General features: G+C 38.8%; 1 protein-coding gene across 2 annotated transcripts; it reads left to right on the top strand.

Annotated features, from left to right (window-relative positions):
• The first annotated feature begins 4,545 nt into the window (after positions 1-4,545).
• LOC149162902 (uncharacterized) lies at positions 4,546-18,449 on the top strand. 2 transcript variants are annotated; one of them, XM_089437441.1, is made up of 9 exons: positions 4,546-5,037; positions 13,043-13,190; positions 13,870-14,067; positions 14,199-14,510; positions 15,176-15,384; positions 15,538-15,586; positions 15,706-15,795; positions 16,042-16,104; positions 16,271-18,449. In XM_089437441.1, exons 3-9 carry the CDS (start codon positions 13,900-13,902, stop codon positions 18,140-18,142), a joined length of 2,763 nt encoding a protein of 920 aa, XP_089293567.1. In that variant the 5' UTR covers positions 4,546-5,037; positions 13,043-13,190; positions 13,870-13,899; the 3' UTR covers positions 18,143-18,449. The 2 variants fall into 2 exon arrangements, with proteins under 2 accessions (XP_089293567.1, XP_089293566.1); XM_089437440.1 differs by lacking the exon at positions 13,043-13,190.
• Positions 18,450-19,468: the final 1,019 nt, after the last annotated feature.

The following is a 19,468-nucleotide window of genomic DNA, read 5'->3' on the forward strand; positions in this document are numbered from 1 at the left end:
GACATGTCCAAGGTGAAGTGTTTTCACTGTCACCTGCACGGACACTATGCCACTAATTGTCCGCAGAAGAAGAAGAACAAGCAAGTTGTTGGATCTGCAGCAGGAGATGCTCTAGCCTTGCAGTTTGAGTTTGATTTTTCATTGATCGCATGCTTGGTTTCAAGTGTGATGGGATCAATGTGGTTCTTGGACAGTGGTGCGTCTTTTCACATGACATGAGATCGAGATTTGTTTTTTGATCTGGAGGAGAAAGATCTTGGAGTGCACATCGAGATGGGCGATGATGGTAGATACAGTGCGACCGGCATCGGTACCATTTCCTTTGAGAGGGAGTCTGGTAAACCCTTCGTATTGAAGGAAGTGATGCGTGTTCCAGGATTGAAGAAGAATCTTATCTCTGTGGCGATGTTAGAAGACAAGGGATATGATGTTGTTTTGAGCGAGGGAAAGGCTTTCCTGCGCAGTAAGACAACTGGAGAAACCCGGAAGATAGGGGTTCGAGTGAGGAACCTTTATCAGTTGCATGTAGATGGCTGTGCAACAATGGCATGCAAGGCAGAAGGATTGGTGAGTTAGGATGATGGCGAGCTGTGGCACAGGAGATTGGGTCACCTTCACCATGGAGCCTTGAAGATACTGCAACAGATCACTACAGGGCTTCCTAAAGGCACTCTTGCGCAGTCAGATCAGTGCAAGGGGTGTACTTTGGGAAAGTTTGTGAAAGCCACCTTTCACGAGAAGGATAGTCGCGCCACGACGATCCTTGAGAGAATTCACACAGACGTGTGTGGACCTTTCTCAGTAGCTTCGACAGCAAAACACAGGTATTATGTGATTTTTGTTGATGATTTCTCTCGTAAGTGCTGGATCTTCTTCATGCAGAAGAAGAGTGAGACATACTCAAAGTTCTGTGAGTTAAAAGCACTGGTCGAGAAGGAGTCGGGGAAGAAAGTGAAGGCTCTTAGGAGCGACAATGGTGGTGAATACATCTCTGACGAGTTCAAGGATTTCTGCAAAGCAGAAGGGATTCAAAGAGAGCTCATAGCTCCCCATAACCCACAACAGAACGGGGTTGCTGAGCGGAAGAACAGAACGATCGTGGGTGCTGCAGGGGTGATGTTGCATGAACAGGGCCTACCCCTTCACTTGTGGGCGGAATCATGCAATACAACAGTTTATGTGCAGAACCGTTGTCCTCACAGGATACTTGGCATGAGTACACCCGAGGAGGCTTATTCTGGTAAGAAGCCTGATCATTCTCATTTGAGGATTTTTGGTGCTAACATTTACATGCATGTGACGAAGGATGCCAAGAAGAAGCTGGAGCCGACCGCAGAGGCTGGGATATTTATGGGGTACACTGGTATGCCCCATAAATATCGTGTGTATTTGCCAGATAGTGGCAAGACTGTTGTGCGACGGGATATAAAATTTCAGGAGGAGAAAGCCATGAAATGTTTGCTTGAGAGGGAGCCACACTTGCATGCAGATGAGGAGCTATTAGTTCCTAAGGATGAGCTTCAGGACGTGGATCAGCCACAGGACGAAGTTCATGGAGTGGAAGAGACCACTCATGCAGCGCCAACCATCAGAGGGCGAAAGCGCTTGACAGAAGCTGAGCGATTGGCTCAAGATGCAGAGAAAGTTGTAAGACCACCTACAACCCAACGCAAGTAGAGACAATCACCTGATCGGTACACTGGATACATGGCTCTTATGAGCAAATGTGCTGTGACTGAGCCATCCTCTTTCGAGGAAGCTGTGGAGAATCCCACATGGGTAGACGCCATGGTGGAAGAGTATGATTCGATTGTCAAAAACAGTGCATGGGAGATTGTCCCAAGACTGGAAGGGAAATCAGTGGTTGGTTTGAGATGGATCTACAAAGTTAAGCAGGCAGCTAACGGGAGTGTGGAGAAGTACAAGGCAAGATTTGTTGCCTGAGGCTTTTCACAGATAGAGGGGATCGATTATGAGGAGACCTTTGCACCTATCGCAAGGTATTCTTCCATACGGACGATTCTTGCTTTCTCAACGCAAATGGGATGGCACATTCATCAGATGGATGTGAAGACTGCGTTCCTCAACGGAGTCATTGAGGAGGAGGTGTACATTGAGCAGCCTAAAGGTTTCGAGATCTTCAGCAGCGAGTCGCATGTGTGCAGGCTCAAGAGAGTGCTGTATGGGTTGAAACAAGCACCACGTGCTTGGTACACACGGATAGACAGTTATTTCACCGGACTTGGATTCTCCAAGAGTGAGGCGGATCCTAACATATACCAGATTGTGGTGGAGAGTAAGTTGCTTATCATTGTACTTTATGTAGATGATTTGATTCTAACGGGTGATGAGCTGTTGATACTTTCATGCAAGGATGATCTTGCTAAGGAGTTTGAGATGAAGGACTTGGGCCTCCTTCATTATTTCTTGGGATTGGAAATTTGGCAGCGCAGTGATGGACTATTTGTTTCTCAGGGTAAGTATGCTCGGGAGATACTAGAGAAGTTCAACATGCATGGTTGCAACCCTGTTGATACTCCTCTTCCTAGAGGTTCCTTTGAAGGAGGATGCCACTTCGGCAGAAGAAGTGGATGCCACTGTTTATCGACAGTTGGTGGGGTCGCTTATGTATCTGGTCAATACATGACCCGATATATGTTATGCTGTTAACCAACTTTCACAAGCTATGGTTAAGCCTACCAAGCTCTTCTGGAAGGCGGGCAAGCATGTATTGCGTTCTTTGAGAGGCACATCGGGATATGGATTGTGGTATAGACAAGAGGATGAGGTGAAGCTATGTGGCTTCACGGATGCAGATTGGGCAGGGAGCCCAACGGACAGAAAGAGCACATCATGAGGGGTCTTCAGTATCGGGTTGACCTCAGTTTCTTGGTACAGCAGGAAGCAGAGATCCTTGGCACTCAGTTCAACAGAGGCCGAGTATATGGCGACAAGTTTGGCTGCATGCGAGGCTATATGGATGAGGAAGATCCTAGTCGGTTTGTTCAGTTCTTACTTGGAGCCTACTGTGATTTATTGTGATAACCAGAGTTGCATTAAACTCTCGGCTAATCCTGTATTTCATGATAGATCTAAGCACATTGACATCAGGTACCATCATATCAGAGATTGTGTGCAGCGGAGAATCATGTTACTTTCATACATTCCAACGGAGGATCAGGATGCTGATATCTTGACGAAGGCGCTCACCAGGAGCAAATTCGAATACCACTGAGGCAGGATAGGGGTTGCTGATAATCCATATCTTGTTGAAAGGGAGTGTTGAGAATGCAACAAGATGATGGAGCTTAGTGGAAAGGAGTCGCCTTCACTAAGTGGGCCCGCAGGCAAATTATGGCGCAAAGTCTATTTTTAGACATATGGATCATGGTCTATGAGTTGCAGGATGCTGTTTATGGATGATTGATCATGTTGGGAAAAATAGATGGACTTCTATTTCTTGTTCACAACGGAGTGATCAAAGTCTACTTTTAGACTGCAGGCTAAAAATAGAAAAGTCAAATATTATTGTCTCATAATAATATTTAGACTATAAACTTTATCTTATCCTCTTGGAGCACTTCAGTTTGAGCTACAGATGTGGCACATGCAGCTGTCAGAAGGAAATACGCTTTCTTTGTGGGTCAGTTGAGCTATTGCATGCAGGACATCAGTTAGAACTCATGTGGTTGAGTTTGGTGGAGTTGGATGTGGAGTTGATGGAGTTGTGTTCAGTTTGACTTTGTTAAACTAGTTGTAATTAGTCTAACTGCAAATAGACTAGTGATGAGTGATGTGAATTAATTGATTAAATTAATTCACTAATTATTAACTCATAATGCAACTGAATAATACATCAGTTAGCTCAGTGCATGTACAGTTCAGTGGAGACAGGTGTTAGAGGTTGAGATTGCTATCAGTTATGACTATAGTTGTGCATGAGATCTTGCACAATCAATGGATTGAGTATGCCCATGGAAATTGCGCATATAAATTTATTCTAAATTCAAAAATTCCAATAAAAAATATTGTTAAAATAATTAACACTAATTTTAGTTATAATAGTTTTATAATTCATATTAGCAGGATTAATATGAGAATTTTGTTTAAATCACATTCCCACTCAAGCCAATTTTAAATCACAACGCTCTAAAATCTCAGAGACTCTTATTCGTCAAAATGGTGCTGCTCCCGAGCTCAACAAATACATTAAAATAAATGAAATATTAAATTAACTAAAAATCTTCATGGTAAAATGGAGGTGAATCTCCACGTTAAGAATCTTATTACATATTTTTTTAAATATATTTATTTAAATCATACACTAATTTTTACCAAATAATAATAATTTTTTTTTTTTTTAATGAATTTTTAATCTTTTCAATATAAATATATGATGAAATAAATATTTTGATATTTATTATAGATTATTATTTAATTTATAAGACTGGATTTTATATATATACATTAAAAAAACTACCACTCTCACTCTCGAGAAAAGAAATACCCTTAAATAACACCAACAATTGCACTAAAAGACCATTCGACAAAATGAGAAAACCTTATCAATAAATTGGGTGGAAGTATACCCAGCATTCCGGGAAGGTCCGCAGGGGGAGACTCCAATATTGGCAAAGGACCGCGACCGTTCTTCACACGGAACGGTAGTTTAATTCTCCACCGGCGGCATCTTGTCCAGAAGGAGCAACAGAGGCAAAGACATTGAAAGCAGAGGCTAGGGCAGAGCACTTGATTGAGTTGAACCAATCGAAGTTGACCGAGAACCCATTTCAGTTTACCCATAGGCATTCCACACCTTTTGTTGTACACATATACTTTCTGGCGGTGAACTGAGAGGAACATAGTATTAAGCTCCCCGGATTCCTCATCTTCCCTCAATTTTTCCCGTCTGATCTGTAAAGGATTTCGAATTTCAGAGAGCTGAAACATCGACTGTCAGCACTCGGCTCGGGGTTATTGTAATTAAGTTTTCTTACAAACGAGCGGACTGATCGGCTTCGATTTAGGCGATTTTGGGTTAGGGCCTTTTTCTCCTTTCTTTTTTTAATTTTTTGTAGTCTCTGGTTATTGTTGCATCAATAAGTGTATTGAATCGATGTTTAATTCGAGAAATCTAAAATAATATGATTGAATTGGGTATTCGGTTGGATTACCCCAGCTGGGAATATGAAATTGTAGTCGCTACTAGGGTTTGATGCGCAGTGGTTGTTTTATGTGGTTTTCAAATGGTATTTTGTTGGGATTTTGTTTTGACTTATTTTTACGGGAATGTCTTGTGGCTACGGTTGAATTATAGGCCGGACTTATGTGAAAAAAGTAACAATTGAAATGTTTGTCAGTAGCAGGGGTACTAGGTAGTAGATTATGGGAGAAACCTAGATCTTCTGTAAAAAGGAAGTCTTGATAACCTTTTTTCTAAGGTATCCGATTTTGAAATACTGGGGCTGTGGTTCACTGCTGAGGTGGGCGGAGTGTTAAACCGTCCAACAGGGTTCCGATCTCGCTGTGGTCTATCCCACCCGAATGGCAGGTCTCAAAAAGAGACAAGGCCGGGCAAGGCAGATTTCAAAAATGGCCAATTGCCATTTGTACCCGATGTCGTCCAAGCCACATGAAGTCTACGTTATGTGGTGCATCCCTTAACATCGATGGATGTTTCCCGAAAGAAGTTTGAAAAAATTCAGGGATTGTTGTATACGTTTGACATGGTTTTGGGCATCTCTCATGATTTTGGAGCTGGTGCCAGCCCACAGATATTAGACTTTAGTGCCTGCGTATTGATAGGATGTCCATTCCAGTAATTTCTTACTGTTTCTAAAGAGGGGTTGTGCGAATGGCAGCATTCGACACAATCACTGTTTTTAGTTGAGTAAAAGATCTAAAATTTTCTTAGCCCTTAATCCTTAAGCGAAGAAAGTCACAGTGACAGGCCTTGCTGAGTTAAATTTCGGCAGAACTTGCAAAGTTTTAGTAAATATCCGAGCTATTCTGGAGTTATAGAGCTCAGCTTTAATCAGTGTAGCTGAGTTATGCAAAGTTATATATTCTTAAAAAGATAAGCACTGCATAGTTTGATTGAATTACACATCATTGAGACTTTACTAAAACATCCAATAATTTTAACATTTATTAAAATTATGATGATTTGCCTTATTTTGGAGTGACTCCAAAATGCTACACCTGATCATGGTTCATAGTGTATTGGACCATAGTCTTTGATAAGCTTGCTTTGCAACTGATGCAACTCCTACTGCCTCTTTAATTCCTTGTATTTGAAAATTGCACCATTTAAGCTCAACTATATTCTGGTGATGGATTATATAAATGTTTTTGTACAATCCTCCTTGCTACCATCTTTGAACTCATAAATTTCCTAGATAATAATTGCCAAATAGCATGTCTTATCATTTTATAAAATTTTCATGATAAATAAAACCTCATAAGCCTCCAAACTGTCTTCACTCCTCCCCCCGCCAACCAACAAACATCTAATGGATGTAGGCAGTCTTTTACAGGCCCTGAACCACCTGAAATTCATTAAATATAGTTTACCATGTCTGTTGGGTCCATATCACAACCAATCACTAGGTTCCATATGGAAGCTAACCAACAGCCTCATGGACTTATCACAAAGTCACCTTGTTGGGATTAGCTAAGATATAGATGAACTTAATCAGAGGTACTAGTCATGAGGTTCATAAAAGCACTTCAAGCTAAGATATCAATCTAAACTGATACATTAGCTCAAACCCTTCTCTTATGTATAATGCCTTCCAGAACTCAAAGAGGATGAAAAATATATTTTCAACTTCTTTTTGGATGCTTTGTTCAAAGTGACACTGTCTTGGTTCCTTATGAAATTAAAGAAATCTGTTCTAGACCTTCAAAGATCATTGTAGTATATAGATTTTATTGTGGAATGTTTTAAAACGAGAACTACAATCATAAGTTTGTGCACAAGGTAAGTTCCATTGGACGTTCATTTTGTTTTTTTAGCTGGATATGAAGGCTTTAATGATTAAAATATAAACCAAGCAGGCAGCTCACAGACTGAGTAAAGACAAAGCTGAATTAAAAGCCCTCAGGCAAGAGAAGGAAGAAGTTGTCTCCCTTAAAAATGAAAAACAGTCTCTTGAGGAAAGTACCATGAAGAAACATAATGAAATGGACAATGCATTAATTAAAGCCAGTGGGTAGGTAGAACTTTCCAATGCTACGGTCCGCAAGCCGAAAGAAGAAAATACACTGGTAAGGCATGAGATGAAGGCTGCAAAACTAAGTTCTTTACAATCTGCAACAGCTTGTCAAGAATCTCTTAATAGAGAGAAGGGAATGCAAAAGAAGTTTGAGGCCTGGGTAAGACAGAAAGCTATATTGCAAGAAGAACTTGTCAGTGAGAAGCATAAGCTTGTACATTTGCAGCAGCTACTAATAAAAGTTAAAGAATGGAACCTACAAACTGAGGTCAGAAACTTGAATGGTTTCATTTTGATATCCTTGTCACTGGTCTGTTGATGTTGTAGTTGTAGTTCAGGCTGTAAAATGGGTCCTCACATAAGCCTTCTCCAACATTTGGTTTTTTATGCTACATGTCAATAATCAGCAGTGAACTTATGACACCAAATCAAGAGGTGGATTTAGACATTGTACTTCTACTTCCTTGAAAATCTTGTATGGAGATGAGATTGATGCATAGTTAGGTTATTTTCCTTCTCATCTCTGTATGTGGAATTGGGTTTTCTAGCTTTGAATAATGAGGCAAGGGAAGTTTTCATGAATTGTAGATTGTAGGTTATTTTAGGAATAAAGACATTGCCGATTGAGAAATGACTGCCTCAATTATGTGGACACATTTGGCCCGGATGAAACCTATTTGAGAAAGAAAGTTGAAGGGACCTTTTTTTCAAAGTACTTGATGTATATATTAGTGGACACTGATGACAATGGTGATCCCATCGCTATTTCTTCATTTTGTTCATATCCGATTCCTTGAAAGCTGAAGTATGTGGATTTGAAATATCCCCTATACAGGCTGATGTTATGAATGCATTGTCAAAGAAAACCAATGATAACATTGGACAGGAAGATTTAGAAAATGCATAGCGTGCAGCTGAGGCAGACAATCTTGCTGATTCGGAAGCCTAATCGGTCAGTAGAATAGGAATTATCAAATAGAAGTTGTAGGATTGATCCTAAGACAATAGACAATGCCTCCAGCTTTGCAGCTGCTGGTACAGAGCTTTCTTTGTCATTGGCTTCAGCTGGAGATGTTGGTGTAGAATTTTTTAATGATTCCACAAGTGTTGCTAATTCTAATTATGATATTGTTTCATTAGATCATAGTTTTGGAGGAAATGGCTCCCAGGATAGAAAGGATGAGATGCTTGTGAAAATGTATACACTGGTAAGGCATGAGATGAAGGCTGCAAAACTGAGTGCTTTAGAATCTACAACAGCTTGTCAAGAAGCTCTTGATAGAGAGAAGGGAATGCAAAAGAAGTTTGAGGCCTAGGTAAGACATAAATCTATATTGCAAGAAGAACTTGTGAGTGAGAAGCGTAAGCTTGTGCATTTGCAGCAGCTGCTAGTAAAAGCTAAAGAACGGAGACTATAAACTGAGGTCAGAAACTTGAATGGGTTCATCTTGATATCCTTGTTATTGGTCTGTTGATGTTGTAGTTGTAGTTTAGGCTGTAAAATGGGTCCTCACATAAGCCTTCTCCAACATCTGGTTTTTTATGCTACCCGTCCATAATCAGCAGTGAACTTATGACACCAAATCAAGAGGTGAATTTAGACATTGTACTTCTACTTCCTTGAAAAGCTTGTATGGAGATGAGACTGATGTATGATTAGGTTATTTACCTTCTCAGCTCTGTATGTGGAATTGGGTTTTCTAGCTTTGATTAATGAGGCAAGGGAAGTTTTCATGAATTGTAGATCGTAGGTTATTTTAGGAATAAAGACATTGCTGATTGAGAAATGACTGCATTATGTTTGATTGAATTACACATCATTGAGACTTTACTAAAACATCCCATAATTTTAACATTTATTAGAATTCTGATTATTTGCCTTATTTTGGAGTGACTCCAAAATGCTACACCTGATCATGGTTCACAGTGTATTGGACCATAGTATTTGATAAGCTTGCTTTACAACTCATGCAGCTGCTACTGCCTCTTTAATGCCTTGCATTTTCAAATTGCACAATTTAAGCTCAGCCATATTCTGGTGATGGAATATATAAATTTTACTGTACAATCCTCCCTGCTACCATCTTTGAACTCTTAAATTTCCTAAATAATAATTGCAGATAGCATGTCTTATCATTTTATAAATTTTTCATGATAAAGAAGACCTCATGAGCCTCCAAACTCTCTTCACTCCTCCCCCCGCCACCCAACAAAAATCTAATGGATGTAGGCAGTCTTTTACAGGCACTGAACCTCCTGAAATTCATTAAATATAGTTGGCCATATCGATTGGGTCCATATCACCACCAATCACTAGGTTCCATATGTAAGCTAACCAACAGCCTCATGGACTTATCACAAAGTCACCTTGTTGGGATTAGCTAAGATATAGATGAACTTAATCAGAGGTACTGGTCATGAGGTTCATGAAAACACAAGGTAAGATATCAATCTAAACTGAGACATTAGCTCAAATCCTTCTCTTATGTATAATGCCTTCCAGAACTAAAAAAGGATGAAAAATATATTTTCAACTTCTTTTTGGATGCTTTGTTCAAAGTGACACCATCTCAGTTCCTTATGAAATTAAGGAAATCTGTTCTAGACCTTCAAAGATCATTGTAGTATATAGATTTTATTGTGGAATGTTTTAAAACCATAAGTACAATCATAAGTTTGTGCACAAGGTAAGTTCCATTGCTACTTTCTTCTCACAAAAGGGGTATATATCAAAATATAAGCTTGCTTTTGTATTGACTATGATTTTCTAAGGTAATTTTAGAAGTCCTTCGACCTTCTATTGTTAGACCTGAGGCATTTCTGCCTTATGCAATCATGTTGAGGTATCATTTTCGACCTTCATGTAATAATACTGAGGCATAAGATGTTGGACTCTTTTAAGTCATTACTAAAGGAAATTTTTTAGTATATATATATGTGCTAATTCCAAATGGTGAGGCCCAAAAGCAGAAAAGTGGCAGGGCATCATTGACCTCCAACATAGGCATATTGTAAAGACGAGTGTCATTTCTATATAGAATGGGGGAATTCTTAGTGTCTCTAACATGCGTTAGGATAACTATGATACATGAGATTATGAATGCCATGTCTAATTCATACCTGTTTAGAGCTCGGATTTCATCTAGTACAATATATCTCAACACAAATCATGAGTATGGCCCAGCCTTTTCCGCAAGACAAAAATGTCATAAATGGAGCAACTCAAACAGGAGATCATATGAAGAGCAACCTAACTAATGTAAAAAGAGATTCAGGAACTTTGTTTTCACCAACTGCGTGGACAAATAAACTAGACCGAACAGAACATAGTGAAGCCTGTTTATTAAAAATGTCTCCTATTGAAAAGGGGCTGCTTTTATTAGGCATTGAAAACTCAAATATGAGATGTAGGACCAAAGCAGGTTCATGCATTAGATGCTCTGCTGGCACTGAAGTTCAGCAGAATTCTATAGATATATCAGATTCAATGCAGACAAGCTTGCTGATTGGGAAGCCTAATCAGTGAGTAGAATAGGAATTCCCAATGAGAAGTTGTAGGATTGATCCTGAGACAGTGGACGATGCCTCCAGCTTTGCAGCTGTTGGTACCGAGATTTCTTTTTCATTGCCTTCATCCGGAGATGTTGGTGTAAAAGCTGTTAATGATTCTACAAGTGTTGTTGAAGATGCAGCTAATTCTAATTATGATATTGTTTCATTGGATCATATTTTTGGAGGAAATGGCTCCCAGTTTAGAAAGAATGAGATCCTTGTCCATCGTGTTAGATAACTGGAAACACTGCTACAAGAATGAACTGAATGGGCCCAGCAAAAGGTAATGCAGGCAGCTCGCAGACTGAGTAAAGACAAAGCTGAATTAAAGGCCCTCAAGCAAGAGAAGGAAGAAGTTGTCTGCCTTAAAAAGGAAAATTTTTCTCTTGAGGAAAGTACCATGAAGAAACTTTCTGAAATGAAGAATGCATTACGTAAAGCCAGTGGGCAGGTAGAACTTGCCAATGCTGCAGTCTGCAAGCTGGAAGAAGAAAATACACTGGTAAGGCATGAGATGGAAGCTGCAAAACTAAGTTCTTTAGAATCTGCAGTAGCTTGTCAAGAAGCTCTTAATAGAGAGAAGGGAATGAAAAAGAAGTTTGAGTCCTAGGTAAGACATAAATCTATATTGCAAGAACTTCTCAGTGAGAAGCGTAAGCTTGTACATTTGCAGCAGCTTCTAGTAAAAGCTAAAGAATGGAAACTACAAACTGAGGTCAGAAACTTGAATGGGTTCATCTTGATATCCTTGTCACCGGTCTGTTGATGTTGTAGTTGTAGTTTAGGCTGTAAAATGGGTCCTCACATAAGCCTTCTCTAACATCTGGTTTTTTATGCTACGCGTCAATAATTATCCTTAAATGATTTTTTAAGGATCTCTTTATAATTGCATACGATTTGTAAGTAAATGTTTCGGAACATTGACACGAACCTCTAATGTCTTTCATTCTTCGAGAAATATTACACATCAACAACTCCAAAGAGATTTATGATACAAGTCTTTGACACAGGATTTTTCAATCAAACCTTTACTTGGTCTTTACTGACAGAGGTCCTTTAAAATGACGAGATTATTCAGATCCAGGAATACTTCAAAAATCATTATAGGTGATGACACATAACTATTAAGTATTAAATTCATTAATCTTCATGCAGGTCTGTGATCTTCAACACTTTCATTGTAGCATCAATTCTTCCTTTTAGACAAGGTTAGTTTCAAGAGCCATAACAAGTCCTCAAGAGGTACTGGTCATGAGGTTCGTGAAAACACTTCAAGCTAAGATATCAATCTAAATTGAGACATTAGCTCAAATCCTTCTCTTATGTATAATGCCTTCCAGAACTCAAAAAAGATGAAAAATATATTTTCAACTTCTTTTTGGATGCTTTGTTCAAAGTGACACCATCATGTATATTTATTTACTTCACTGTATTATTTTTGTTGTATGCAATTTACACAAGTTTCAAACACTTGATTAGCAGGTTACACTTCTCAGCACATCTAGAATTTCTGGCTTGTACATTGAACAACATAGTTAACCTTGTTAAAGCTATCCCTAAAAGGTCGGGGATTGAATTTTAATGTAAAGCTTGCTGAACCTTTAACTAGTCATTTTTTCAATTTATTTACGCATAGAAAGTTTTAGGTAGAAGATTTGCCCCGTGCACAAACCTGAAATACTTTTTCATCATTTACACTAGGAAAAATTTGCAATGCCTTGTATTGTCCATTATTGAAATTAACACAAGATCCATCTTAACTCAAGATTTGAGATGTGTCCTACTGAGCTTGCAAGCTAGGAGGATTGGTCTAGAAAGGTCTTAACTAAGCTAGCTATACAGTCTCTTGCAAAATCTTATCTCAGCTTAGTTAAAATGCTTTTCATGAGCTCAAGCTCAACTTAAAAAGGTATGGTCTTGATTACTTGGTTATGCTTGAGCCTAGGAAAGGTCCTATTAAGGTTTTAGTATCAAATTCCTCTTTAGATGAGTGAAAAAGCATTCAGATTGACAGTTTAAAAAATTTAAATATGGTTTTGTGCATCTTTGTATTCTTTTGCATGGTACATGTTAGATTTGCCCATTCCCATGTAATGATTGTTCCTCAATTTATGCCTTACGGCGTTCCCTTTGCAACATTTGGTGCAAATGATAGTTATAACATTATAAGGCATACATGTTAGACGGAAAGGTGCTAATAAGGCTAAAAATATCTTGATCAAATTTACATGACGACCTTCCGGTTCATTCTAATGATTCTGGTGGTGAATCAGCCAATTCAACAGTAGATCCGACAGCGACTACCTCTCCTGACGACTAGGAACAAAAAGCTCATTCGTGGAGTTGGATACAATATCTCTATTAAATACAATTTTGAAGGGATCTATCCCAAAAACTGGCTGGCGGGAGAGCGCCCAAAAGGTCATCTATTCCCCATCCGTCCACCCCATAAATTAGCGACCTTATAAAATGCATAGTGACCAAGGTTCGCATATTTCCAGATTTATACGTTCATACTAATATTCAAATAAATATGTGCAACACAGTTTGAGAAAAAGATGGGATTGTAATTAGCTTTTGCAGAAAACTATGGTGTAGCGTACAAAAATCAAACCTATAAAGAGTGACCTCCCTAAACATTTGAACTGAACTTTCAAAGCATTAGAGCATCTCAGAGAATCTGTTTCTGAGCATAAATGGATGTACTTTATTGAAAATATGATTGATTATACCTCGGTCAATTGGCAATGGATGTGCTTCATTGAAAATGTTGTGATGGATACTGTGGCTTTTCGCTCTATATATTTATATTGAAAACTGCTATAACGATGTGCTTGTATTTCCTCATTTAAATACTATACAGAAATAAAATAAAAAACTGAAAACTCATTGTGAATGCTTTTGTTATTAATTTCAATCCATTATGTAAAAACCATACAACACATTTTTTTTTCTTTTTATTGCGGCAATGATTTGGTTCTTAATTTTGATCCTTCGATTTGGTATAGGACTATTCATTAGATTTGGATCTAGATTTAAATTTTAGCTGCTGAGAGGAATACAAGGATAATCAATGCTTCTTTGCAAATGTTTCTGTCAGGATTTGTTGGAGAAGATACTTGCCAAAGAAATGGAAGAATGCTGTGCTGTCTGTGCTGAACCACTGGAGTGGTTGGCATATGGGCCATGTGGCCACCGTGAAGTCTGCTCTACTTGCACCTCAAGGCTGCGTTTTATACTTAATGACAAAAATTGTTGCATTTGTAAACAAGATTGTCCTAGTGTTGTGATAACTAAGGTATATTGTCATTTTTGTTAAATTTAAAGCTTTGTACAATCTATGAATAAATGCAAAGGCTCTAATGCATTCTAGTGATTGCAATTCTATAAAATTTGCAATAAAATGTGACTTATATGGCATGTGAGCAGGCTCTAGGAGACTACACAAATGCGGTAGGGGATTTTAGTACCCTACCAGCTCCAGCAAATGAGGGAAAAGTAGGAAACTATTGGTTTCATTTAGACACACAAGCGTATTTTGATGATGAGCAGCATTACAGAATGATCAAAGCAATGTGCAGGTTGAGCTGCAGTGTTTGTGACAATACTTGTGGGGCTCAAGAGCCAAGGAAAGAGTTACCAAAGCGTGACCGAGAGTTTAAACATATAGATCAGTTGAGGAAGCACTTATTTCATGCACACAAGCTTTCTATGTGCACCTTATGCCTGGAAGGCCGAAAGGTGAGCATGATTCTGTTTTTTATGACTTTATTGCTGTTTCATAAAAAAACAATTTGGATGCAAGGAATTCCAGCCTTCTATTACTCAACTTCCACAGAACAAGCTGCTGGATGGAGACTTTAGTGGTTTTGCTTTGATCCTCAATATTTACACAAGCACTATGAGACAGCAAGGGACACCAAGGCAAAGTTTGCACGTTTTACATCTTAATAATTTCTTGAATGTGGATTTCAGCATTTGAAATAGTAATTCTAGATTCTCTTATGTTGGTTGATTCTTATAGAGGGCTAGTCTGCATTGTCAAGTCACCAATTCTTTTTTAGTTTATTATTTGAATGGATATTACAGCATCAAAATCTGTAATTCTAGTTCATCCAATTTTTGTTAGTTGTAAAAGATCTGATCTTTCTAGTGACAATGCTTATCTCAGAGAGCAAGTATTATACCTTAACTTGGAAGACACAAAACTTACATTCATTTAGAAATATCCTAAGATAACATACACAATGGAATTTGTATTGTTATGTAATTTCTTGTAATTCTATACAAACTAATGACCAACTTAGTTGGAATCAAGTCAGTATTTGTGCACACAGGCCATATGCCCAGTTTTTGGTTTGATACAAACTAACAGCCAACTTGGTCTGCTGCTTTTTCCAAATCAGGTATTTATTTGTGAACAGAAGCTTTATACACGGTCGCAGCTAGACCGACATTTATCTAGAGGAGACTCTGAAGTGGATGGCAGTGAGACAGAAAGGGGAGGTTTCATGGGTCATCCAATTTGTGACTTTTGCAGGAAACGATTTTATGGAGATAATGAACTTTACATGCACATGTCAAGAGATCATTATACTTGCCACATATGCCAAAGGTGAGATTGTCTGTGCACAATGAGATTGTATGTCATGACTACCTAGTCTGAATTCTGGTAGTTGTGCACAATGAGATTGTATGTCATGACTATCTAGTCTGAACTCTGGTAGTTAACTATCTCTAACACACGAAGCATCATTTGTGATTGCAGAAGGCACCCTGAGCACTTTGAGTATTATCAGAATTACAGTGATTTAGAGGTAAGGTGCTATTAGTAAGTAGCCTGAGAAAAAAATTACTAGATATGTGTAAATGCTCCATTCCACATCCTTCCATGAGATTGGATGTTTTTAATTTTTGAGGCATGATTTTATTGCAGGCACACTTTAGTCAAGAACACTTCCTATGTGAAAATGATGATTGCATGGCAAAAAAGTTTGTTGTCTTTGCATCTGAAGCAGAGTTGAAGGTTTGTTTTCTTTTCTTTTAGTCACTTCTAGGTGCTCTTAATCTGATTCTTGCTATTTATAAAAAAATTTCCCAGCGTTTAGATTTACTATCAATAACTGAGAAATTGAGGCGATGGTAGTCCTGATGGTTGATTGAAAGACTTTTCATTTTACTTGCTAACATTTGTTGTGTGCCATTTTTTTCCTTCCTTCACATACATTTGTTCGAAAGATCTAAACTACATAACTTTATGATTTCAATTCAGAGGCATAATGCAATTGAGCATGCTGGAAATATGTCCCGGTCTCAACGGAATGCTGCACTGCAAGTATGTACTATTTCAATTTGTTTACCCACCCATATCTTCAATAGGCAAAATTTACCTGTTGAGATTGGGGTAATACTGTGCATTGATTTCCTATTTCAGGCTTTTCAACTTTCTTGCTCAGCTATGGATCATATTTGCTAAATATTGTGATTCAAATGCCATGCAGATTCCTGTTAGTTTTCAGTATAGGCGTCCAGGGAGTGAGCGTGAGTCTCAACGAGTTGCCAGAGGACAAGGGCGGAATATGAATAGTCGGCTTTCTTCAGCTAATCAAGCCAGCAGTGAGATGCTTGATATACAGAATGCCATTCACGAATCCATGCTGACTGCAACTGCTGAGGATTTTAATTCTGGACAGAGCTCTGATCCATTACCTTCATTGCTTTCCTCTGACATGGTAGCAAGTTCTTCCACAAGTAATGTATCAACTGATCCTCCCAGGTATCTCACTGCAGTGAGTAGGAGAGCACTTAACTCCCCTCTTGAAGAATCTGCCTTTCCTCCCCTTCCTGGGGCATCAGAAACTGCTCCTCCCAGGTATCCCACTGCAGTGAGTAGGAGAGCACTTAACTCCCCTCTTGAAGAATCTGCCTTTCCTCCCCTTCCTGTGGCATCAGGAAATGCTTCACATAAATCTAGGAACAAAGGAAAGAGATCAGTTAAGTCTATGGCTGCACTTGTACGTGGTGGTCAAGGAAACATAAGGGTTCTTAATGCAGCAGAATCAAGACAAAATCTTGGCCCAGGGCAGCTTTCTTCCTTGTACCCTGTGAATTCATCCTCAAATCAGACAAATGGCAGCAGAAATATGAACTATTCTAGTAGGCCAACTGTTGTTAATGCTCAAGAACCAGTGCCAAATCCAGATGAGTTCCCTCCTATGGCTGCAGTTGTACGTGGTGGTCAAGGTAACACAAGGGTTCTTAATGCAGCAGAATCAAGAAACAGTTTTGGTCCAGGACAGCTTTCTTCCTTGTATGCTGTGAATTCATCCTCGAATCAGACAAATGGCAACAGAAATATGAACTATTCTAGTCGGCCTACTGTTGTTAATGCTCAAGAACCAGTGCTTAATTCAAACGAGTTTCCTCCTATTTTAGGAAGACATCATGTTTCTGCTGCTTCTGCAACTGAAAACCAAGGCCAGGCAAGCAATGCACCTTTGCTTAGTATTGAGGAAATGCGTGCTGCAAACAAGGAATTAATTGAAAGTATTCAATCAGGTTTGGGAGGCAATGAGCAACAATTTGCTGCATTTAAAGATGTCTCTGCTCGGTTTCGAAATGGGGATATTGGTGCTCGAAAATATTATTCACATATATCAAAGCTGGGTTTGTCACATCTTGTACCTCGGCTTGCAAGGTTATGTCCTGACCAAGAGAAGGGAAGAAAACTGCTAGAGGCTCATGAAGCTGGGATAAAGAAGAATTCACAGCTTGCTGTAAATCAAATTATAAATCAGACTGGGGGAATATCTATTGGATTAGGTAGCATTGACAATCATAGAAAGGGAAAGACAGTTGATGTAGGTTCCAGCAAAGATGTAACATCCAGTTCAAATGCAGACTCTGGTCGTTCTCTGGGAAAACCATCGGAGGAGGTGGAGGTACTATCCAAGGATGGGTACCGAACTGCAAAGGGAAAAGCTAAGCCACGGGAAACACCAGTTTTGAATGGAATGTCTGGAACAAGTGGATCGTCCTCAGAAGAGCCAGCTGATCACTGTCAGAGGCCACCTCCTTTATCTGACAGTCTTAATGCATATCATGATGAAAAGTGGACATGTAATGCATGCTCACTTTTGAACAAGCAAGACAGCTTACTTTGTCTTGTCTGTGGGACAGAAAGGCCCAATGGCAGATTTATGAAGGAACCAAACTATGGACGGAAAGGAAAACAGAAAAAGAAGGCTTCTAAGGCTCAACGAGGTAATTTAGATGATAGTTTGGCAAGTACTGAAAGTAATCAAAGTTCATCTGGCAGTAGTGTTTGGGGAAATGGTGGTGGGCAGAGACTCGTATCTATTGCCCAAAGATAGCCTGTTGCAAACTCAGTCGACAACTCAAGAAGATGGGGTTTTCATAAAACACAAGATGTTTATTTTTGCTGGGATGCATGGAGGATTTTTTGTTGTCCTGCTCTGATTTATGGATTGCAAAATAAATAGCGTCTCAATCAAGTTGCTTCTTTATAAAAAGATGGATAAGATAATTGACGGAACCGAGAAGCTATCAGCAAAATGCAGAATTTTACTGGATTTTACCTTGTGGGTTTTTTAGCAATCTTGTTGGATAACAATAATTGTTTTGGCAATTTTTAAGCAAGAAACATGTTTCATGATGGCATGTTGCCTGGTCATTTTCTCTATGGGATCCGAGAGATGGCAATTCCGTGCTTTCTTCTTTGTTATTCTGGTAATATCGTGGTTGTTCATAATGCATTAAACTGTTGCTGTATTCATTCCAAATATGTGCAAATTCTGCCTAATGGAATTCAATGTAGTTTGACTGATAGCAAAAGTATGCAAAAAATGGACTATTTAGATGTGGACTGTATTATAGGGAGAGTAAACATTTCCATAATTGGTTGTGAATGGGACTCTATGTTTATTTTGTTTTGCCTATTGTTGAGTATCTTAATTACGTTGAAGGCGTTCTTTTAATGGGACTTCCTTTGGTAATCTTTCGTCGTCTGTCCAGAACTAATACAAAAACAAAAACATCTGTTCTGTGAACTCAACAAATTGGAAAACTCCATCTGTACCTACCTGTTTTAGCACCTTGTGTGTCCAGAACTAATACAAAAACAGCACCTGTCCCGCGAACTCAATAAATTGGAAAACTCCATCTGTACCTACCTGTTTTAGCACCATCGGATGGTGTTTGGACGATGTTTTCTGCGGCGCTTCTACACATGTAGTTGAAGGCTATGCCTGGATTAGGTCACAATGATCTCAAGATTACCATAAGGGTCTTAATACATTTTTTTCTAATGTTTGGTTCTCGGGATGCTGCTGGTGTTGAATGTGACATGAAAAATTATACCTTCGTTTTTCCAAGGCGGAAGAGACTGTTCCAAGTAGCATAGACTAGTAACAAATTGACGAATATAGCACACATTTTTGTATGGCTTCTGTCATTGGTAGTGTTAAATAATAAAGATAGAAGAACTCGGCAGTGTACGTTAGCAGGCGTAAACAGAACAAGTTCTCTATGGATTTAGGCTGAACACATGCTGTTGGGTTTACATTTTGAATTGTCTCATCATGCTGAGTTGGATTTTGTATTGTTTTTTAATTTGCTATGGAACATTTAAAATCTAGAATGTGCTTTTGTGAGCTCTATTTGAAACAGTTGTCAGGACT

Source organism: Pinus tabuliformis, chromosome 5_2 (genome assembly GCF_031772625.1).
Source record: "Pinus tabuliformis cultivar Carrire ecotype Pingquan chromosome 5_2, CPIR1, whole genome shotgun sequence".
Lineage (NCBI taxonomy): Eukaryota > Viridiplantae > Streptophyta > Pinopsida > Pinales > Pinaceae > Pinus > Pinus tabuliformis.